Consider the following 24,116-nt stretch of genomic DNA (forward strand, 5'->3'; position numbering starts at 1 on the left):
GGCAAGTGCCAAGAAAACTCACATCTGTAAAAGGTCAGTGACATATTTGGGTTATCGGATTGCAGATGGGGCAAGATGGCTGACTGATGCCATGAAACAGACTATTCTGGCTATCCCATCCCCGACATCCACTAGGGGGGTGAGAGAATTCCTGGGCTCCGCGGGGTTCTGTAGACTCTGGATTCCAGGATTTGCGGAAATAGCCAGACCCCTATATGAGGCCACCAAAGAAGCTCCAGATTGGAGTTGGGGAGAGAGAGAACAACAGGCCTTTGATCAGCTAAAAGACGCTCTTTTGCAGGCCCCTGCCTTAGCCTTGCCAGATCCTACAAGACCATTCACTCTGTTTGTAGATGAGAAAAAGGGGGTAGCCAAAGGAGTCTTGACCCAACAGCTAGGTCCCTGGAAGAGACCAGTGGCATACTTTTCCAAGAAATTAGACACAGTAGCGGCAGGATGGCCCCCCTGCCTCCGCATCACAGCGGCCATTGCCGTGCTGGTGAGAGAAGCCGATAAACTAACCTTTGAACAGGCCCTCTGTGTAACGGCCCCTCACCCGGTGGAGGGAATCCTTAAACAACCCCCTGGGAAATGGATGACGAATGCCAGGCTCACCCACTACCAGGGGCTCTTGTTGGATTCCCTTCGGATCACATTCACAGATCCCGTAATCCTGAACCCTGCCACCTTGTTGCCTAACCCGGAACTGCAGACACCTGTCCATAACTGCAAAGAATTCCTCTCCGAAGTTACATAGGTACGGGCTGACCTAAAGGATACCCCCCTGTCCGGCTGCAAATTAAACTGGTACACGGATGGAAGCAGTTTTTTCCAAGATGGAGCCCGAAGGGCAGGGGCAGCTGTAGTCGACCAAGAAGGAAATACGGTATGGAGCAGCGCCCTCCCACCCGGAACATCAGCCCAAAAAGTGGAATTAATTGCCTTGGCAGAGGCCCTGGAGAGGGCAAAAGGAAAGCGAGTCAATATCTACACCGATAGCCGCTATGCTTTCGGTACCATCCATGTCCACGGGGCCATCTATCGCGAAAGAGGATTCCGGGTCCTAACAAACCTATCCTGACTCTTGGCCTTAAACTCAACATAATAACCTGTTCATTACTTGTACTTTCCAGTCTTGCCCTTTTGTGATCCTGCCCTTCCTCTTTAGGTTCAAGTCACAGCTACTTTCCTCACCTTCACGTGGATCCCCATAGGTCTGCACTACTCCAGAGTCCAGTGAGCATGGGCGTCACAGCATGACAGGTTCTCATCCATGCACTTCAGAAGGTTCTCTCCTAACTAAGATTATGTGGCTTATATCCTTTTCTACAAGCAGAGTTTGAGAGGGTGGAGCCAGCCAATTGAGGATATTTCTTTGAAACTGATATCTTGTCTACTTTATAACTTTGTCTAAAGCTGCCCCTAAGTGTTGCCTGGCTTCTTTGCCTTGATTTATCTTGGTTTGATCATAAGGTAAAACAAAAAGAATCATTTTTCTATTTCCTGATGTACTTACTGGAAAAGATTATAGAGTCCTTGACAGTATTTTTCAGCATAGGTAAACTGAATGACTGACATTATTTCTCTCCAACACAACTAATGAGGCCATGCACAGAGAGAGGGTGGGATACAAGTACCAATGTTGATGTGCAGATATCACAAGTCCCATAGCAGTAGAACAGGACATTACACCAAAGGTCACCTTCACATCCATAATCCTACATCTAAATAACTTTTCAGCTAGCTGCTTTCAGTGGGTTTCACCTAATTGTTATTAAAATCCAAGCATCTAGCACCTTGTTCACAAAGAGTGTTGAAACATTCACGCATCCAAACAAACTGCACACCATCTGCTTCCCTTCTTCCAAGACAGAACTTCTAGACTGGACTGCACATTTTTGTTTTCCATTATTTGGGTGCCTATCTTTAATTAGTGTCTGAGAAAGAGAAAGTCTTAGAAAAAGAACATCTGGGCTTTAGCCTCACTCTGTTGACTGTGTGACTTTGGACAAATCATTTCCCAGTGAGGCCTGGTCCTATAGCTACAGATGAAAGATTGAACAGCTCATCTCCAAATCCCTCCCAGTTCAGTGATCCCCAGGACACTGATTAAATAGCAAAGGATATATAAATGGAGACTGCAGACTAAATCATCTATTAAATTTGTGAGACACTGCCATCTGCTGGAAATTGAGAAAACTACTGAACTTGCCTAAGAAACAACATGCATTTATCTATTTATCATATCTATCTGTCTGGTGTTACCGACATTTGAACTTCGGGCCTTGTACTTGCTAAACACGCAAGGAAACAGCCTTTAAAAACCTAGTCTTATGTACCTCATTTTGAAAATACATTATCAAGGATGCATGCTTCCCATGAAATCAAGTTTTTAATATTAGAGTGCATCAAACTTAAGAAAATTCTGAAGAAAATAAAGTTACTGCCAGATACTCTTGGTTCCATTTGGAAATCTAAGCCTATGCTCCTTTGTTTTCCTATACAACAAAAATAAAATAACCAGCTTTAAAATACAATGTAGGGCTGGCAGCATGTCTCGAGTGGTAGAGAGCATGCATCATGGCAAGCACAAAGGCCCTGAGTACCACAAAAGAAAGAAAGAAAGGAGAGGAGAATGAGGAAAGAAGAAAGAGGAAAGGAAAAGAAAGGGGGAAGGGAAGGGAAGAAAAGAGAACAAAGAAAAGGGAATAGTTACATAGTGAGACCCTACCTCAAAAAATTTGGAAAAAATTCTATGTACAAGAACAATAAACATAGATTGGTTAAGAATACCCTCTCAACAGTATGCCTAAAGGGAATGTACAGAAACAACAGGATTAAAACGAGAAACATTTACTAAGGAATATAGAACAGACCTTGAATAAATGGGGAGGCATACCATATTCCTGAAAAGGGAATATTGTAGAGAAATCCATTTTTCCAAAACAAATCTACATATTTAACAAAATCCTAACCAAGATCTCAAGGAAATCTTGGGGAAGACATTAACAAAGTATTTTCAAGCTAGGCACAGCGGTAGAGATCAGTAGGGTCAAGGTTCAAGGCCAACCTTGGCAAAAAGTCTACAAGACCCCCATCTCAAGTCAGGTGTGGTGGCAAGCGCCTGTCATCTTAGCTATGCAGGAGGCCAGCATGACTCAAGTGGTAGAGTGAGTTCAAACTCCAGTACCACCAAAAAAAAAACTTTTTAAAGAAGAGTCAGCTAAAAATTTCACAGAAAGAGTAATGGAGCAGCAGAACTTATCCTACCAGGAATTAAAATACATTAAATAGGCCACATGTGATGGTACACCTCTGTAATGTTATCAAGACCCTATCTCAAAGTTAAAATTACAAAAAAAGAAGGGTTGGGTATGCAGTTCAAGTGATAGAGCACCTGCCTAGCAAGCTCCAGGCCCTGAGTTCAATCTCCAGTACTGCAAAATAAACAAAAAACAAACAAGTAAATAATACATATAATATATAGAGAGAATTATTGCCAACCAGAAATGATTAGCCCCCCCCCCAAAATATGAAAGATAAAGTCCCCAAAAGAAATGGGTCAAAGAGAGAAAAACGTAGGTGCAGCTACGGTGGCTGAAATGACAAGCACCAGGTTGGTGGCTGTACTTTGATGGAGGTTATGAAGTAAGTGCCTGGAGGCGGATGTGACTTCAGTGTTGGTGGAGGAGCTACTGACTCACAAATACCAACCTACTAAGAACTGCCCGAGCTACCTGACAGACCAAATTCTGCTTTTGAAATTGACATAATGACAAATGAATTTGAAAGACTGGCTGCACAACAACTAATTGAATTGCTCAGTATGAAATAATATGAATTTTCAGCCCTATCCTCAGGTCAGAAAAGTGACATCACTGAATGACAGAATGGATAAACAATTCTGTGGCCCAGCAAGAGCAGCAAGCAATTCAAACTAACAATCCAGCAGTGACTTCACAGCACGGATATAAGCCTGGAAAGTATATAAAGAAACTCATTTGACGGAAAACACAAGTCAAGGAAACATAGTCAAGATTTAAACTGGCCAGGAAATAGCATGTGGCTCACAGCTGGGTCTAAATTGACAGAAATGGGTATCTCTGGTCAGTAAGAATTACAAGACTGAACCGGCTACTGAGGCAACTGGCAAATGAAATCTATCAAATTAAGCAGCCACATGGGGAGGCAAGTAGAGAACATCCAGCAAGACCTCCAAAAAGCCTGCTGTGGTGGGCAGGAAGGAAAGAAAGCTGGGCTTTCACAATATGTCAGACACCTGAACTTTCCAACAGAAACTGTTGGGATGTTTAGAAACGAGAGAATGTGTGTACTGTGGTATTATTTCTACTTGTGTTTCTTAGCGAAATAAAGATTTTCAAAATGGTGGTATTTTTATAGCTATAAAAATCTAGGCTTTCAAAATAATTATGACTTTAGTATAATATTCTGTCATAGTGTTAGGGTCCGAGAATCCTATTCCTCCGAGAGACAGAGAGTCACGCGTGAATGCAATCAACAAAGCAGAGTTTATTGAGCTGGCAAGCCAGGGTCAAGCTCCCACACAGACACACAGGTCTGATTGGGCAGACAAGACCCCGAGCCTCTTTAGGGAAGATCTTATATAGGCCCCTACCGGCCGTTACAGCAAAAGCCCGCACAGTACATAGCCAATGAGTTTGTAACACCACATACATTTCCAGCCTATCCATTTAAGAGTACATTACTTCTTAGCCTATAGATTCAAGGGTCAGTATTCGCGCACACGGTTACATTTAGCAAGCAGGCAGGGCACATCCTGCACGTACTTCTAGTCGTCTTTCGCAATCTGCTCACATTCCTCACATTCCTCACATTCCACCTGCCCCCATCCTGTTTATCTTATCCTGCACGGGGCATCCTGTGCTGGCTTTACTGGTTTCTGCTATGGGGATCTGCTGGGGCAAAGGGCACATCCTTTCATTCCCCCCTTTTCTTTGGGCTATATTGAGGAATCATTCTCAAAGGGATGAAGAGCCTGGTATTGTTGGCGGAGGACCAGAAGTTGGACAGTGTTAATTCGGTTTTTGATGAAAGTCACAAGTCGGTTTAGAATACAAGGTCCTATTGTTAGAGTAGAGACTGATTGTCGCACACGCCGCAAGGTAAAAAGGGCTCCTGGATGATTTGTTTTGTAGAGTCTGATTCCCCAGGATTTACCCAATTCCCAATTTGTCGCCTTTTTTCCTAAATCAGTGAAATTTATCATAATGGGATTACAATTGGGGGGAGTTGGGCATCCCTTATTTATAAGTCTAGGTTGGTGGTATGTAATACCAGATTGAGAGACTCTACTTAACTGAATAAGGTCCCCCTGTTTGGGGGGTGGCCACCATATGTCCCCTGAGCTCTCACAACCCCATGACTTACAATAATAGTCTGCGATTCCTCCACATTTTTTCTGTGGTTGGGTTGGGGAGCGGGGCAGACATAGAAGTAACTTTGGCACAAATCCCATTGTCCCCTGCCAGTGAATAAGGCCCTTAAGTCAAAGTATAATTCTGGGAACCAGGTGCTGGGAGGGGTCACCTTGGAGGTCTGGTTAAGAATGTCTCCTGTGGATACATCTACAATCATCCAGGTCAGGTTAAAAGGTTGATGTGGATTTGTATGCCCCAAGCAAGTGGTGGACAGGGTTAGAAACAGAAATAAGGTTACCGAGGTCCAGTTTGCTGAAGTTTGAGTTTGAAGGAATTGTCCTTGTGGTGGGACACCCTTCTTGTTGGCAGGAAGTCTTCCTTCACAGCTACCGGATCTGCCGGTCTGATGTGGGTGTAGTGGACCCAGGTGATGATCCCATTCTAGGAGGGCTGCGGAGCATCTGGGGTGTTTTCGTTTTTTGGAGCATCCCGTATCAGCCAGAGCTTGAGTGGATTTGTGGGATGCTGTCGTGCAGTCCAATTTCCCTGCTCCTCCTGAGGACGTGCCCGTCTCACATGGGAGTGGTGTACCCATGGTGCAATTCCATCGACCTTGAGGGCGGTGGGGGTAGTAAGCAGTACAACATAAGGTCCTTTCCATCTAGGCTCTAGGGTTTTGGACTGATGCCTTTTAACCCATACCATGTCACCCGGGACTATGCCATGATCCGGAGTCAGGACCCTCTCAGTAGTATGGTACGCTTGAATTAAGGGCCATATTTGTTGTTGCACCTTAGCTAGAGCCTGTAGCATAGTCAGGTAATTTGGGGCCAGATCACCTAGTCCCGGGCTTAAGGTCCTTTGAATGATGGGGGGTGGAGCCCCATACAGGATCTCAAAGGGGGTTAGCCCATGGACATAAGGGGAGTTCCGGACTCGGAAGATGGCCAAGGGAAGGAGTGTCACCCAATCACTGCCAGTCTCCAGGGCCAATTTGGCTAAAGTCTTCTTTAGTGTCCTATTCATCCTTTCTACTTGCCCTGAGCTCTGGGGGTTATATTCACAATGTAGTTTCCAGTTGGCCCCCATAGCCTGGGCTAGTCCCTGCAGGACTTTACTAACGAAAGCCAGACCGTTATCTGACCCAATTGCCTCAGGCAACCCATACCTGGGTATGATTTCCTCTAGTAAGGCTTTTGCCACTACCTGATTCATCTCCCTCTTTGTAGGAAATACCTCCACCCAGCCCGAAAAGGTATCTATGAACACTAGCAAATATTTGTACCCAAACTTCCCTGGTTTTACTTCGGTAAAATCCACTTCCCAGCTTCTTCCCGGGGCCCTCCCCCGTCCGAATACCTGTGTGGTGCCCCTCCCTTCGTCCTGGTTTCATAGCTGTACAGCTAGCACAATCCTCCACAATTTGATGGACGGCCGCGGTCTGGTTCGGAAATCGGAGTTGTGCAGATGTCAGCAAGTCTAGCAACTTTCTCCGCCCCAAGTGGGTGGACTTATGTAAGTTAGCTAACAGGAATCGGCCGACTTTCTCAGGCAGGATTAGCTTGCCTTCCAAGTCGCTTCTCCATTCATCCTCCCTTTTTCTAGTGAGGGAGTGGGCTCTCATCCAAGTGAAATCCTCTGAGGAGTACTCTGGTCGGGGAGGTAGCGAAGGGAGCTCGGGGACAGGCACATCTATAGCCGCAACCATGGAGGGACTCACCATTGCTGCTCTCCTAGCTTCTTGATCCGCCCTGTTGTTACCGACAGCTTCCGGAGTCTTGGCAGACTGATGGCCTGGGACATACATCACTGCCACTGCCTTTGGTTTTTCCACTGCTATTAATAGACGCTGGACTTCAGCCAGGTTTTTTAAGCCTTTCCCTTCTGCTGTGCGAAATCCTCTTTCGCGATAGATGGCTCCGTGGACGTGGATGGTAGCGAAAGCATAGCGGCTATCGGTGTAGATATTGACTCATTTTCCTTTTGTCCTTTCCAGGGCCTCGGCCAAGGCAATTAATTCTGCCTTTTGGGCTGAGGTTCCGGGTGGGAGGGCGCTGCTCCATACCGTGTTTCCTTCTTGGTCGACCACTGCTGCCACTGCCCTTCGGACTCCATTTTGGACAAAACTGCTTCCATCAGTGTACCAGTTTAATTTACAGCCGGACAGTGGGGTGTCCTTTAGGTCAACCCGTACCTGGGTAACTTTTGGAGAGGAACTCCTTGTAGTCATGGACAGGTGTCTGTAGTTCCGGGTTGGGCAACAGGGTGGCAGGGTTCAGAGTTATGGGATCTATGAAGGTGATCCGAGGGGAATCCAGCAAGAGCCCCTGGTAGTGGGTGAGCCTGGCATTCGTCATCCATTTCCCAGGGGGTTGTTTAAGGACTCCCTCCACTGGGTGAGGGGCCGTGACCCGGAGGGCCTGTCCAAAGGTTAATTTGTCTGCTTCTCTCACTAACATGGTAACGGCCGCTATGATGCGGAGGCAGTGGGGCCATCCTGATGCTACTGCGTCTAATTTCTTGGAAAGATATGCCACGGGTCTCTTCCAGGGACCTAACTGTTGGGTCAGGACTCCTTTGGCTACCCCCTTTTTTTCATCCACAAACAGAGTGAACGATTTTGTGGGGTCTCGTAGGGTCAAGGCAGGGGCCTGGAGAAGGGCGGCCTTTAGCTGGTCAAAGGCCCGCTGTTGTTCCTCTCCCCACCTCTAATCCAGAGCCTCTTTGGTGGCCTCATATAGGAGTCTGGCTATCTCCGCAAATCCAAATCCCGGAATCCAGAGTCTACAGAACCCTGCGGTGCCCAGGAACTCTCTCACTCCCCTAGTGGATGTGGGGGGTGGAATAGTCAAAATAGTCTGTTTCATGGCATCAGTCAGCCATCTTGCCCCATCTGCGATCCGATAACCCAGATATGTCACTGATCTTTCACAGATGTGGGTCTTCTTGGCACTCGCCCAATATCCCAGCTCACCTAACTCCGTTAGCAGGTGTTCAGTAGCCTCGCTGCACTCCTCTCGGGTTTCTGCCGCTAACAGTAAGTCATCAACGTACTGTAGTAGAGTGACTCGTGGGTGACTCCGGCGAAAGGGCTCCAGGTCCTGGCTCAGGGCCTCGTTAAACAGGGTGGGAGAATTTTTAAATCCTTGTGGCAGTCTGGTCCAAGTGAGCTGTCCGGTCCGGCCCCCATCCTCTTGCCATTCAAATGCAAATAGCGGCTGGCTGATTTCTGACAATGGAATGCTGAAGAAAGCATCTTTCAAATCAAGGGTTGTATACCATACTTGTGAGGGCGGTAGGTGACTGAGCAAGGTATAGGGATTCGGTACAGTGGGATGAATGTCCTCCGCCCGCTCATTTACCTTTCACAGGTCTTGCACAGGCCTATAGTCCCCGCTTCCCGGCTTTTGGACGGGGAGCAGAGGAGTATTCTAGGCGGACTGACAAGGCCACAGTACTCCTTCCTTTATTAGCCTGCGGATATGAGGGGCTATGCCTCTTCGAGCCTCTTTGGGCATAGGATACTGTTTTACCTGAATGGGAAGAGCGGAAGCCTTCAATTGTATAACTACAGGAGGGAGGTGTTTGGCGAGGCCAATTCCTGCAGTCTCTGCCTAGGCCGTGGGAAACCTTTTTAGCCATTGGGCTATGTCCCCTCCTGGCTCCTGTCGGCTCTCAAACAGTCGATATTCATCAGCCAATGATAGGGACAGGACGTGTATCGGGCTCCCCTCCCGATCAGTCACAATTATTTCATCTGGTTCAAAATAGATACAGGCCCCTACTTTGGTGAGCAGGTCCCATCCGAGCAAGGGAGTGGGGCTCTCAGGGACGACCAGGAAGGAGTGTGTGACCTGGTGTTTTCCTAAGTCTACCTTTCTTTTGGTAGTCCATGAGCATAACTGTGTACCCGTGGCCCCCTGAACGACACTTGTTCGTTCCTTGTTCAAAGGTCCACATGCCTTGTTTAAGACCGAATACTGGGCGCCGGTATCCACCATGAACCCCATTGGCTTCCCCTCCACACATACAGTTACCCAAGACTTGGGGAGGGGGTCCGAGCCCCGTCTCCCTCAGTCCTCTTCTCTGGCTAGAAGGACTCTGGCCTGCTCCACTGCTCGTTCCCTTTCCCTGTTACCTCCCAGTCTCCTGCCAAACCCTCTTCTTCCCTTTAACTTAGGGCACTCTCTCTTCCAATGCCCAGTCTCCTTACAGTAAAAACAGTGTTCCTTATCCGGGGTCCTGGCATGGCCCCCTTCCCTGGGTTGGTCCCAGACACCCGCTAGAAAAATACGGGCCATTTCTCTTTGTTGCTTTCGGTTCTCCTTAGCCTGGAACTCCCTGTCCTCCTTTCTCAATTTCTCCTGGGCCTCCCTGTCTTCCTTTCTCCGCCTTTCCTCCCTTTCTTCTGGAGTTTCCCTTGCGGTAAAGACCTTCTCTGCTATCTGTAACATTTCCCTAATGGTTATCTCCCCTAAGTTTTCCTGTTTATTGAGTTTTCTCCTAATGTCTGGAGCTGCCTGATTAATAAATGAGAATACCATAGCAGACCGGTGGATCTCCGCCTCGGGGTCAATAGGGGTGTACTGACGGTATGCCTCATAGAGGCGCTCTAAGAAACCGGCCAAGCTTTCATTTTCCCCTTGGACAACTGCCTTTACCTTTGCAAAGTTGGTGGGCCTCCTAGCAGCCGCTCGGAGACCTGCCATAAGAGTCTGGCGGTAGATTCGGAGACGCTCCCTACCTTCTGCGGTCCCGAAATCCCAATCAGGGCAGCGTAGGGGGAAGGCCTCGTCTATGGCCGGTTGGAGGGTTGTGGGTCTCCCGTTGTCCCCCAAGACGTTCTTTCTAGCTTCGTGGAGGATGCACTCCTGCTCCTCCATCGTAAAAAGAGTATTGAGCAGCTGGTGACAGTCGTCCCATGTGGGGCGGTGTGTATGCATGACGGACTCCAGGAGATCTATGAGACACTTAGGGTCTTCTGAAAAGGGTGGGTTCTGCGTCCTCCAGTTATATAGATCACTGGAGGAGAAGGGCCAGTACTGAAACTGTTGCCCCCCTCCCGGTCCTCCTTGGCCTACCGTCCGGACTGGAAATGTGGGGACAGTTTCCTCCCCATGTGTTGATGAGGAGGGCCCATCTTCTCCCTCCCTCTCCCAGACCCCTCGGGGGCGGAGTCTTCGACCCATTCCTCCTCCAGCCGTTGGTCCTGTTGAGGAGGATGAGGAAATTTCCTCCTCCGGAGCACTGGCCTGACCAGGGGGAGTCACGTATGGGGGTGGCCGATCTTCCTCTACCCCCACGAGGGATGGGTAAAGGAGGGAACTCTCCAGTAAGACCGGGGGTGGTAAAGAGGGTGTCCTATTTTGAGGACTGGTCAGGGAGGGAAGAGGAGGTTTCTCTTCCTCTTTTATGACCAAGGCAGGTGTGACTGGGGTTTTAGCCCCGGGAGCCGAACTGGAGGGGTGAGTCAGAAAAGCTGTTAACCAAGGGGGGGGTTTCCCCGCTAAATCTTCCCAAACCAAAATGTAGGGGACCTGATCTGGGTGGCCTTGATTGCCTGGTCGGAAAACAACAGCCTTGACCTTAGTGATCAGGTCTAGGGAGAGGGAACCTTGAATGGGCCATCCGACTCCGAAGGTGGGCCATTCTGCAGAACAAAGGGTGTCGAACTTACCTTTCTTAATGACCAGACCCGCATTTAATGCCCTTTTTTTGACTTCTGGAAAGTGAGAGAGAATCAAAGACTTTGGGGTTGCTTGTCCCTGTCCCATTGTGGGATGAGAAGCAACCACCAGGAGAGATAGAACAAAAAGGGTGAAAGCAACAATAACTCCACACACACAGAACACTCTCCACCACTCGCTTGGACCGGTCCTTCTCTCATGCTGGTGCACACCCCATTCAATCTCCTCACTGTCCAATTTGGATATCAGGCCGAAAGGCGTCCACTTGACGGGTGGTCGGTCGACTAGTTCAATTAGTTCTTCACCTGGCGCCAGGATTCCTGAAATGCTCAAGCCCAAATGAGAGGAAAGCCTCTCCCAGCAGGACCTCTTGGTCCCCTTAACGAGATTCCCAGAATGAATCTCCCCGGGGATTGGCCAAATCCCCGCCGCGGCCCAAATGGGAACAATCATCTACCAATTAGTTCCCTCCAAATGAGAATCTCAGACTCTCCCAATGCCTAGGACTTGGAATCACCTCAGCTTTCTCGTGGACGGTCTGCCTTCTCGAAAAAGGGTATCTCGGTGGGAACTCCAAATGTTAGGGTCCGAGAATCCTATTCCTCCGAGAGACAGAGAGTCACGCGTGAATGCAATCAACAAAGCAGAGTTTATTGAGCTGGCAAGCCAGGGTCAAGCTCCCACACAGACACACAGGTCTGATTGGGCAGACAAGACCCCGAGCCTCTTTAGGGAAGATCTTATATAGGCCCCTACCGGCCGTTACAGCAAAAGCCCGCACAGTACATAGCCAATGAGTTTGTAACACCACATACATTTCCAGCCTATCCATTTAAGAGTACATTACTTCTTAGCCTATAGATTCAAGAGTCAGTATTCGCGCACACGGTTACAGTTAGCAAGCAGGCAGGGCATATCTTGCACGTACTTCTAGTCGTCTTTCGCAATCTGCTCACATTCCTCACATTCCTCACATTCCACCTGCCCCCATCCTGTTTATCTTATCCTGCACGGGGTATCCTGTGCTGGCTTTACTGGTTTCTGCTATGGGGATCTGCTGGGGCAAAGGGCACATCCTTTCAATAGAATTGACTGAGCTACTTGGACCATGTTTTGTAGTCAAGGTCCATTATTTAAGGCCTCCAACATGTATAAGAGGCTGGAAACTTTTGGGTTATAATTCTAATAAAGAAGTAGTTCCAAACATAAAAAAATAAGAAAATAGGGCAAAGAACAACACTTCACAAAAGACAAATTAGAAAGTGAAAAAACATAAAAGTTCATGTATTTTGTCTTTTTCCATAATGATCACATTTTAGCCATTATAACTTTTAAAAATGAAATTAAAACAAAATTTAAGAAATACTCATGATTAATTCTTCTAAACAAAACCAGAAACACTGAGACAAAACTAATTCATTTCTAAAATTGAAAACACAAACAGCAGGGGTCATAACCCACCCAAATAAACTCCTGAACATGTTAACCAAGCTTTTCAACACTGGTAAAGTTCCTACTACAATGCACTTTTTTGAGAAACTTACTAAAAGGGGCATCTTTCTTCCTCATACAACCTCATAATCCAAAACACTGAAATCTCAAATGCTCCAAACCCTGAAATTTTTTTTGTTAACATGGCAGCAGAAAAATGCCACACCTGACCTCAGGTGACAAATCGCAATCAAAGTACAAGCACCTGAAAATATTGTTAAGAAATCACTTTTTGTCTATGTGTACAAGAATTTTATACGACACAAATAAATTTTGTGTTTAGACTTGGTCCCCATCCTGATGATATCTCATCATCTACAGCAAATATTTCAAAATGAAAGAAAAATTGAAAATGCTTCTGGTCCCAAGTATTTGAATGTCAAATAAGGGACACTCAACCTGCACCATCAATTCACAGTTAAAGACATGTAATTCACTATTTAACTCACAATTAAAGACTTAGTTAGCTCAGTTGTCCTTCTAAAGCCTTTCCAAGAGCTTCCAGGCTCCACCCCTGGTCCCCACAGCCCCCTGGGTACAATCCACTGTGATCCTTAGACCAGGACTGAAATCAGTAGTTCATGTACAAAAGTCATATCAAGCACTTATGCAACAGGCACTGCACTAAGCACTTTATGCAAATTTCCTACTTAGTCTTCAAAATGAACCAGTCTAAAGTAGCTATTATGCTCATTTTCATCGGAGGCTTAGATCAAGCAGTTTACTTATGTCCAGTCAGCTGGTATACAGTCAGTAACTAATCCCAGGACTGAAATCAAAACCTCCACCAGAACCCTTCCTCATCTTCCCTGTCCATGCAGCTGTCTTCCCCAACAAACTATGAACTCCTAGAGGCCAGAGACCACTGTTCTTATTAATCTTGTTTCCAGGACATCACAGGACTTGGTGGTCATTAGTGTACATTCATTCATTCATTATTTCAATTGTTCATTTATTCAAGGGAAAAAAAAGATGGGTATACAAATGGAACAGCCGTTTTTGGGAAACAATATGGAAGCATCTATAAAAAGTTCAGCATCCACAGTCATTCCACTGGTAGGAATTAGTCCTATAGTCTTACTTGGACACATTTGCAGACAAATATCCATCGAGATGCTCTTCATTATTACAACTTACTATTATTTGCAATATTTTTTAAACAGAGTAACGTAAATTTTCATCAACAGAAGATTGGTTAAATGAATTAAAGCACATTGATGCTACTCATGTATTTAAAATCTATGCCAGAGCTACATGTGCTGCTATGAAAAGCATTCAAAGGTTAATTAAAAAGTTAAAAAGCAAGATGCAGGAGTATGGTCCTATCTATACACATTTTTTTTAAAAAACTACATATACATCTAGAAGGACCCTCAAGTATATTAACAATGGTCACCTTTGGAGAATACATTGGGACCCTTCGAAAGCACTTAAATTACTTGACATGGGCATGTGATAACCTTTACAAATGAATGAATAAATGAATGGCTGTCCTCCTGTGTGGGAGTTTTTCTCTTTTGTTTATTTCTTAAACTTCAACAGACTAAGATGAGTACACTTAATTTGGATTGGCCAAAATGACTAGCTGTATGTCAACACTCTTAGATTCCAGCTTTGTTGTTCAAAGACGATAGCCTCATCTTGAGAATTTGGCAGCTTGTGCATAAATATGCCTTCTTCCCACCACCAAAAAAAACAAAACAAAAACAAATACACTACATAAGTAAAGTCATCCTTTCACTCAGAATTTTATTTGTTAAATCTACAAAACATACATGAGAGAGGGAAGGTCTAACCTGGGGACAACCAGTGAAATATGCTTTGATTTATGTTTATCACTAACTAAACATGTGGCTGAAAATACAAAGTTAATAACTCCTCTTGGAGGGGCAGACTGGAAAAGCTGAAAGGTGAGTGGCAGAAAATTCCTGTATTTCTAATTTCCCATTCTCACTGATCATTTCAACCCTCAAGATGCCACCATTTCTCATTACATTATCCTTTATAACTCTATCTACAGCAAAGCAGAGGTCTGAAACAATTTAAAAAAAAACAAAAAACTTCCCTCATCTACAGTCTCTTAATTCGAGCACATTGTTCACACACTTTTCCATATACTGCTTTGCTTGGTTTTTTTGGCAGTACTGGGGTTTGAACTCTGGGCTTCATGGTTGCTAGGCAAGCATTCTACTACTTGAGCCACTCCATCAGCCCTGTTTTGTGTTGAGTTTTTTTGAGATAGGGTCTCAAGAACTATTTGCTCAGGCTAGTTTCAAACCGTGATCCTCCTGAATAGTTAAGATTATAGGCATAAGTCACCAGCACCAAGCTGCATTCTCCTTTTAATTAACCCTATTCAAAATTTACTTTTATGAATTATACTAGTCTAGAAACTAATTTAAAAAGCATGTGACTAAGGAAGGTGTTGAACTGACCAAAGTAAAGTATACTCACAGTTAGGATACATCAAGAAACCCCTTTGAACATCGACTTAGAAATTAATAATGAAAGGCAGGACTATAAAATAGGTACAGTGTGGGGGGTACTTATGGACAGGGGATTAAGGTGAAGGAATATGGATGATGGTTTTCATATACAAAATAGAACAATGAAACCTCTTGCAATTGCTTTAAGTGGGGCAGGAGGGAGTAGCCCGGGAGAGAAGGTAGGGGCAATGTAACCAATGTACAAAACAAGAACTGTCACAATGAATCCCCCCTGTACAACAAATATATCCTAATAAAAAATTTTATAAAGCATTTGATATCTCATCTAGAAAGGTAAAGTAATATTGGCCGGCCCCATATTTGTCACAGTATCACGGTTTAGTTGTTTATAATAATCTCAGGGCTCATCCATGACCACTCTCAGACAAATCTTGAATCAACATCTCCTATGCATGACCTCCAAATCTACACATCCAACAAGTTACCCACCAGCACCCCCAGGAGGCCCCTGAGCCAGCTAAAACAGCTCCCCGACCTCACCCTGCCTGCTCTCCCTCCTGCCTTCTTGACCTCATTTTGCCACCCTTAACGTAAAGCCAGACTGTCCCTCAATAGCCTCAAATGGTCAATCCCCAAGGCCTGGAGACTACATTCTGTGTGTGTCTGAACTTGCTCCATCTCTGCATTGCTAAAGTCACTGCTCTGTTCAAGTGGTCATCATTTCACCTCCATCCTATTCCAACAGATTCCTAATTAGTGTCCCATACCTGGTGTCCTTGTCCTTCCTCTCTCACCCAGCCTGTCCTCTCAGTGCTGGTAGAACAAACTTTGCAAAATCAGAAATGGTCATGCTACTCTCCAGCATCTACTGAATAAAGTTCAAATCCTGTAGCAAGACACACAATATCCTATACGCCTCAGGCCCCACCTCAGCTGAGCCTACAACCTTCACTGAATCCAATTCTGCCTGGAGCTGAGCATGGTAGAGGCTGAAGTTGCCCATCTGAATATCACTCTCTCTTTTCTCCTTACTAACAGACCAGGACTTTAGTGAGAAGGCCATGAGATGCACTGCAAAACTACGTTTGTCCTAATCCTTGGCAACTATGTATGGCCTTGCACCTAAGTTCTGGCAAATGAGACTTACAAGGTAAGGGATGCTCCTTTTTTCCTCATTACCCTGCTTCCTTCTGCTGCCTGGAATCAAAACTGAGAGCTGAAGCTTGTTACACTCTGCTGGGACCATTCAGCAGAGGTGCCAGTTTGTCCCTGGTGGCTTAAGGCCTCTGTGATAGGCACAGACTATTACTACCATTCCCAGGCTTCTTGTCCAAGTCTCCCACTGGCACAGGGTTTTCTGCCATATGCAGACAATCTACTTCTAACTTTTCTGCTAGGCTGAGCAGGCCCTCCTTTTACTCACACACAGGGCCCACAACAGCAGCATGGAGAGGCACAGTGTGTCACCCTACAAAAAGCACGTCTGCCTGTGGGTAAAGTAGACCTGGCAGGAACTCCTGGCTCTGCCTCTCAACAGCAGCGTGCCCATCAGTAACGAGCTCTCTGAGACTTATTTCCCACATTGAGAAACTGGGTCACAATATGGAGGCTATGATGAATAATGACATTCTATACTGCAAGTGCTGAGTACTTGACACTCAAAAGAGGGCTACTAATAACTTAGCTGTATCCTGCCTCTGCACAGAAAGTTGCTTGGGAGGTCATTGCCTCAGTATCTATGCATATTAGGGTTCAATGACCAAAAGTACAGTTATTTCCACACTTTATGGTGCCTCCTTCAACACAGTGTAAGAATCCTGACTCCACTGTGCAGGGCCCAAGGTCTATGCCAACTTAGGGCCTGCGTGCTTGGCACAGTGCCACTCTGTAAGGTAGGGTCACAAATGAGTGATAGGAAAAACGCAGAATGTATATAACTGATCAGATGGCTCAGCTCCGGATTTTCGCTTTGCCAATTCAGACTTCATTTTAGCCGTAGGCAGATGGAATAGATGCTGTTTTTATGGCTGCCAGGTGCAGTTTCTTAAAGTAAAAAACAAAACAAATCACCCAAAATTGTTGATTTCCAGATCAGGCAAATTTCTAAATATTGTGATGTGTTTTCTGGTTTCAGGGGAGACGTACATAATGAAATATGCAGCAACCATTTGCAGAAAAATCCAAAGTGCTATCAATAATAAGCCACTACTGTTCACAAAGAAAACCTTGACTTGTAAAAATGATATGTAATTGCCATTCCAAGGAGACAAAGTAGAAATGTGCCTGAGTTTGTAAAACTGTCACTATTAAATGGGTCTTAAAATTCATGAGAAGGTCCTCAGCACACATATTTGACTTTCTACTTTCTTAGTGAAATGAACAAAGGAAAATAAACGTGGAAAGCTTACCTATTACTATTAGAAACCAGGAAAGGAAGCCATATCTGTGTGAGACACTCTCAGGTATTCGTGCAAGATAAAATTTAGGGAAAAAGGAAGGTGATAAGCACATGGTAGAGGCTGCCTAAGGAAGCCAGCAACAAAGCACTGCCAAGCTTCAGTGGCCTTCCCAGCCAGGAGGGTGGGTAAGTACGTAGGATGGATCTCCAGCTGCCAGCAGCCAAGCAAACCTTGACCCTTCCAGGGTCTTGGCCAACTGGTACAAAGTGGATTTAAAGGGAAGACTGCCTTGGCCTCATCTCAGCTCACCCTAATGCTGTTCACTGAATAAAGGACAAGCATGGCCATGCCCCCTAGTAGAGGGCCCCTGCGAGTCTCGGGCTATGCAAAAAACAAGCTCTTCATACAGACAAAGCAGTTGCCTACAGTAATCATTGCTCTCTTCTCCCCTCAGATTCCTGAATCTCTAATCAAGCAAAATAAACTGTCAAATGTAAACTTTTCCCTTACCCCTCTAGCTGGGTCTGAACACCAACCACATAATCTCTAACACAGCCCTTCAGAGGTACCAATATGGGACCAACCTGAAATTATTTAGATGAGTAAAGAGAGAAAAACCACAGCAGCCTGAATTTTTGGAAGTTAATTCTTCTTTTTTTAATTTTTCTTTTTAGTGGTTCTGGCATTTGAACTCAGGGCCTTGCACTTGCTAGGCTGGTGCTCTACCACTTGAGCAATGCCCCCCAGCCCTTTTTGTTTTGATTATTTTTCAGATATGGCCTTATGTTTTTTACCTGGCACCAGTCTTAGTCCACAGTCTTCCTGCCTACGCCTCCCACATAGCAGGAACTTTAGGGGTGCTCTACCATACCCAGCTTGTTTGTGGAGATGGGGTCTCACTAACTGGGCTAGCCTTGAAATAAAATTCTCCTTATCTCCACCCTCCTGAATAGCTAAGATTACAGGCACGTGCTATAATCTTAGGCAGTTTTAGAAGTTAAAAACGAAAAAAAAAAGGCCAGAGCAACTGGAACCATTTTTTTTGCCCATGTGACAGCTACAATGGCATTTTTTTTACATTTTTATTAGTAGGTATTATTGTGACATTTACATATGTGGTTACAATGCATCTTAATTAGGTTCACCCCCTCCATCATTCTCCCTCATTCCCGTTCCCCCACTTCCTAGAACAATTTCAACAGGTTTCATGGTTCTATTTCCCTACACATATACAAAGTACATCTACCATATTCACCCTCTGTCACCATCTCTATTTACCTGCCCCCCCTTCCACTGGCACCCCCCCCCAACAGAACCTGTTTTACCCTCCTGTCCTTCATTTTTTAAGTGTGTATTGTTGTTCAAGGGAGTTTCACCTTGGTATTTCAGACATGTATATACTGTACTTTAATCAGATTAAACCCCCCCATTACTTACTCTTTCTCTATTGCCCTGCTTCCCTATTATTCAACAGCTTTCAGTGCATTTTGTCATTCTATCTTCATACACAGATGCAGCAGGAGGGAAGGGGAGGGGAAGGCTGAGGAAGGGGAGGAGAGGAGAGAGGGGAGAAGAGAGACCTCAGTTAGTACAGACTAGTATTTTTGATTTATGATGTTCACTAACTATGATGCAACTTGTAGCACAAGGCTAGGGGACAGTAAATGCAATTACCAAGGTGTTGCATGCAGAATTAAGCAGCTTGTTTTATGCAGAGTAAAGGTAAATAGGAATTTTCACTAAACTAAGGAGAAAAGGATGAAGACCAAAAACAAGGCATCATGATCTTTGATTTCTATTAACCTGTTCTCTCCCATTTTATGCCACCTCAGGTGTCACTTTGTGATGCTGAAACTGAGTCACCACTGCAGGAGCTCGGCTCTGGGTGCCTGTGTACAGCAGATGACTCCTCACAGGACAACATGTATTTTCAAGGGCTTGAGGAATTTATTTCTTCACCTGGTGACTCATTTTATGTGTCAAGCTGAGTGGGCCAAAAGGTGTACAGACTAAATATTATTTCTGGTGTGTCTCAGTGTTTCAGAAAGGGATTAGCATATAAATTGGTGGGCTGAATAGAGCAGATGGCTCTCCCCTGTGGCTGGGCACCTTCCCATCCTTTGAGGGCCTAAAAGGAACAAAAGGAGGAGGAAGGAGGAATTTGCCCTGCTCTCTGGCCTCCCTGCTTGAGCCAGAATGTCTCATCTCATCACATCCTGCAAAGGCACTTGACAGAAAATAATGTGCCAACCACTGGTCTATAATTTCAAATGAAAAACAAAAACTCTGATGCAAGAACTTTATTCCACCCAAGAATACAATGATGTGTTCAAAGACAGCAAAATTGAGAGCATTCTGAAAATATACCACACACAGGTCATACTGAAAAATTAAAAGAATACTTCTGGCTGAGAATTAATCAAAATATACAAGTCGAGAGTCAGGAAGACATATGTGTAAAAGCAGAGGAAATGAACCAGACACCAGGAAAATTTAAAACTCAGTCTAAAAAACAGTTCTTTATTAATATTATAAGAAAATAATCAAATGTCAAGAAAATAATACACATTTTTATTATTAATAATTTAAAATCCAAGTTTATGTGGATAAAAACTACAAGGAAAAAGCAAATTCAATTTCTTCTCTTTAAGAGGAGGTAAAGTCAGTAAATACTATAGTGATAATCCTGGTGAAAATTTGAGGTTCAAAAAATATTTTAATGTAAACAATATCAGAAATGAATGCATAACTGTCAAGTAGTGAGGGTGGAGGAGGATTCAAAGAAAAAGTAATGACAAAAAGGCTTTGTTTCCCCCAAACAAGACAGATAACAAAAGTAACAGAAAGAAAGACAAACACACCAGTTATTACAAAAAAAAGAGGACAGATGGAACTCCCCTAATAAGAAAGACTCACAGTTGGATGTAACAGACAAAAGTCCTATTGTAAGCCAGTTATAAGACCATGGCTCACAGAAAATGAAGAGTTTAAAATAAGAACAGCCAAGGGTAGATCCTCACAAAACCAGAGATGAGGCAAAACAGTTAAGGTAGAATTAAAAAAAAAAAAGAGAGGGGAGGGTAGCTTTACAAAATACACAATGGAGAAAAGACATGCTGGCAAAAGTGAATTTTTGCCTGCAGAAAACTGAAACTAGATCCATGTCTTTCATCCTGCACAAATGTCAACTCAAAGTAGATTAATGATCTGAATATAAGACCTGAAAATTTGAAGCTAGTGCAGGAAAGAGTAAGGAATATACTGGAACTTATCAGCAAGAACTTCCTAAATAGAATGCCAACGGCTCAGCAACTAAGAGAAAGGACTGACAAACAGGACTACGTTAAACTAAAAAGCTTCTGCACAACAAAAGAAATGGTCACACCAGATTAAAGAGGCTGCTCACAGAATAGAAAATTTTTGCCAGCTATACATCTGAAAAGGAATTAATAACCTGAATATACAGGTAGCTCAAAATACTAAACTCCTCCCAAAAAAAAAACAATGACCCTACGAAGAAAAGGACAAATGAACTGAACAAAATTTTTTCAAAGGAAGAAGTCCAAATGGTCAAAAAACATGTGAAGAAATACTCAAAATTCCTGGCCATAAAGGAAATGCAAATCAAAACCATGTTAAGAGTCCACCTCACTCCTGTTAGAAGAGCTACCATCAAGACACAAACAAAACAAATGTTGGTAAGGATATGAGTAAGAAGTGATCCTCATACACTATTGGTGGGAATGTAAATTAGTACAACCACTATGGAAAACAGTATAGATGCTCCTCAAAAAACTAAAACTAGAACTGCTATATGATCTAGCAATACCAATCCTAGGAATATAAGTGAAGGAATGTACATCAGGTTACAATAAAGACACCAGCACATCCATGTTTATTGCCCCATTATTCACAATAGCCAAGCTATGGAAATAGCCAAGATGTCCCAAAACTGATTAAATGTGGTATTTATATACAATGGAATTTTATTCAGTTATAAAGAAGAATGAAATTTTGTCATATGCAGGCAAATGGATGGAACTGGAAAACATCATCTTAAGAGAAGTTTGGCAGGTTCAGAAAGCCAAAGGCACATGTTTTCTTTCATGTGTGGAATACAGGCCAATACAAATATAAGCAATATTATATATACATAGAAATATAGAGAAAGCATATATCCAAAAGTGGGACTGGTATAGGAGACTAAGGGAGGAAAAAAAGAAGGAAAGGAAGGCAGCAAATAATAATGAAGAACATCACATCTATGTAGGAACAAGACACAAGGGAACATACTAAAAACTGTTAACAACATGGATAGGGAAAAAGGTCAAGAAAGTACAGTGGAAGGGGGTTACAATGACTTAAGCACAATGTATGTAAAGTATAATACTAAGGCAAAAATCTCAGTGAATAACAAACAGACACCTAAACAAAGGACAAGAAAGAAAAACAGGCCACACTAAGAGGGCACTAATGGGAAAGAGAGGGTTAAAAAAGGAAGTAAAGAACTTAAATATAGGTGATGGATCTTCTATGAAAGAATGAACATGGAATTTTTAAATCTACTGAAATCACCATAAGAAAAGGACTGAGGTAGAAAGGAGAAAAATGGAGGGGATGAACCAATTCGGATACAATACATATATACATGGAAATGTAAAAATGAAACTCTGTATGGATATCTTAAACAAACAAAAATGTCTCTTTTCAAAAACAGAGGATAGGAAGGTAAAACATGTCCTGTCTAGGGGTTAGTACTAGAGGGAGGATATAAGGAAAGGGTGTAGGAGGGTGAATGCAGCAGAAATAGTATGTGTTCATGTATGAAAATGGAAAAAGGAGACCTGTTGAAACTATTCTAAGAATGAAGGGAGGGAGAATAAAGGAGAAAAATAGAGGGGGTGAATTTAACTAAGATATATTGTAAGCACTTTTGTAAATGTCACAATGTACAACAATATGATAATTAAAAAAACGGAAAAAAATTTTTAAAAAAACAAAGACAAGATAAAGGGCTTTAAATAGAAAAGAACGTTGGTTTATAACCATTCAAAAATTCAAATAGGGCTGGAGGTGTGGCTCAAGTGGTAGAACAAGCATAAAGCCTTGAGTTCAAACCCAAATACTGAAAAAAAATCCACAATTAAATGTAAGAATTAAAAAGTTTTGTGTACTGAGGATGATAGCATTGAACATGCAATAGAAAACATATTAGAGACCAGGTGTGGTCTGTCAAACCTGTAACCCCAGCTACCTAAAAGGCAGAGATCAGGAGGATCGTGGTTTGTGGGCAGCCCAGGCAAAAAGTTTCCCAGATACCACCTCAACTAATAGTATGAAGGGGGACAGAAATAGGAAGATCTCAATCCAGGCAAACCTAGGCATAAAACAAGACCCTATCTCAAAAATAACCAAAGCAAACAGGGATGAGGGAGTGAAGTGACTCAAGTGACCTCTAGAATACAAGGCCCTGAGTTCAACCCACAATACTACCAAAAAAAAATAAAAGAAAGAAAACATGTTAGAAGTTAAAGATATTAACACAACCTTAATTATAGTGGGAGGTTACAACATTACTTTCCCAATTATTTACTTGTATATATAAGTATTACCAGATGGGTAGTCTAAGGAGACCCTGGGATTTTGGGTTCTCAGGTCTCCCGAACAGAGAACTGGACAGAGACACAGACTGCAAAACCACAGTATAATTTTATTTAAAGGAAAAGGAAAGAATAGGCACTGCAAAAGAAAAAGTGGTGGGTCATGGCCACATGGCACAGAAGTGCCAATTTTTATTCAAGAGCAATTTTTAAGCAGTAAGGGCAAATGGAGGGAAAAATCTGGATTATCTTGCAGTAGGGCTAGGATGATTGACAGGTTAGATTGACAAGGTCTTTAATTGTATGTGTGAGATGCAACCAATATTCATAAGGTTTTTAATAGAGGACTTTACCTGACAGGTCAAATTTAGGACATATTTCCCTTTACTGGGCATGTACCATTTTCTAGTCTGAACCAGCCAAGAAGCTCCCTTGTCTTTTGGGGTACCTAGGTAAAGGAATTTACAACTGAAAATGAATTTACAACTGAGGGGATGTCCAAGGGTAGTTCAGGGTAGGGTGAAGGAATTCATCATGGGCAACCTTTTGCTAAAGAGAAAGGAGTCCCATTGTGGGTTATTTCCCTGTTGCTAGCCAGCTTCAACTTAAATACAAATTAAAGATATTCAGGAATTAGTTTAGATGATATCATTTATAAGGCAAGGAATGAAATATACCTAAATATACAGGTACTGCTCTCATTTCATCCTCTAAACAGAGAACACAGGTTCTTTTCAAGTCTATAGAACACTGACGGATAGGAACTGTTAGCTACTGACCCAGTACCATCCTATCTGCTCTTCCTTTTGTAAAAGATGCATAAAAGCTGCTTTTAAGTTGGGCACAGTGGTTCACGCCTGTAATCCTAACTACTTGGAAGGCAGAGATCAGGAGGATCTCAGTTCAAGGCCAAAATAAATAATAAATAAAAGCAAGAACCTATCTCAAAAACATCCAGCATGAAAAAGAGCTTACAGAGTGGCTCAAATGGTAGAGCACCTGCCTAGCAAGCACGAGTCCTGAGTTCAACACCAGTACCACCAAAAACAACAAAAAAAAAAAGCTGGGCATGCCTGTCATCCCAATTACACAG

General features: G+C 43.6%; 2 protein-coding genes and 1 pseudogene across 10 annotated transcripts in view; 1 reads left to right on the top strand and 2 right to left on the bottom strand.

The window, feature by feature from the left end:
• The window catches only part of Mthfs (methenyltetrahydrofolate synthetase), a 275,932-nt gene that overhangs the window by 201,885 nt on the left and 49,931 nt on the right, over positions 1-24,116 (bottom strand). The gene's annotated exons all lie outside the window — the stretch shown is intronic.
• LOC141419190 (uncharacterized) lies at positions 578-7,368 on the bottom strand. Its single transcript, XM_074061566.1, has 2 exons — positions 6,759-7,368; positions 578-6,011 (listed from the first exon to the last, which is right to left on the bottom strand). The coding sequence occupies exons 1-2, from the start codon at positions 7,204-7,206 to the stop codon at positions 5,335-5,337; spliced, it is 1,125 nt and encodes a 374-aa protein (XP_073917667.1). The 5' UTR covers positions 7,207-7,368; the 3' UTR covers positions 578-5,334.
• On the top strand, positions 3,773-4,662 carry LOC109697010 (pre-mRNA-splicing factor SPF27 pseudogene; annotated as a pseudogene).

Source organism: Castor canadensis, chromosome 19 (assembly GCF_047511655.1).
Source record: "Castor canadensis chromosome 19, mCasCan1.hap1v2, whole genome shotgun sequence".
Taxonomy (NCBI): domain Eukaryota; kingdom Metazoa; phylum Chordata; class Mammalia; order Rodentia; family Castoridae; genus Castor; species Castor canadensis.

Bases quoted from the DNA above. Each gene is read 5' to 3' on its own strand.
- LOC141419190 (XM_074061566.1), bottom strand. From the start codon at position 7,206: ATGTATGTCCCAGGCCATCAGTCTGCCAAGACTCCGGAAGCTGTCGGT. The intron at 6,012-6,758 runs GTATTCGGACGG...ACCGCCCTCAAG, and splicing joins AAGGGAGGGGCACCACACAG to GTCGATGGAATTGCACCATG.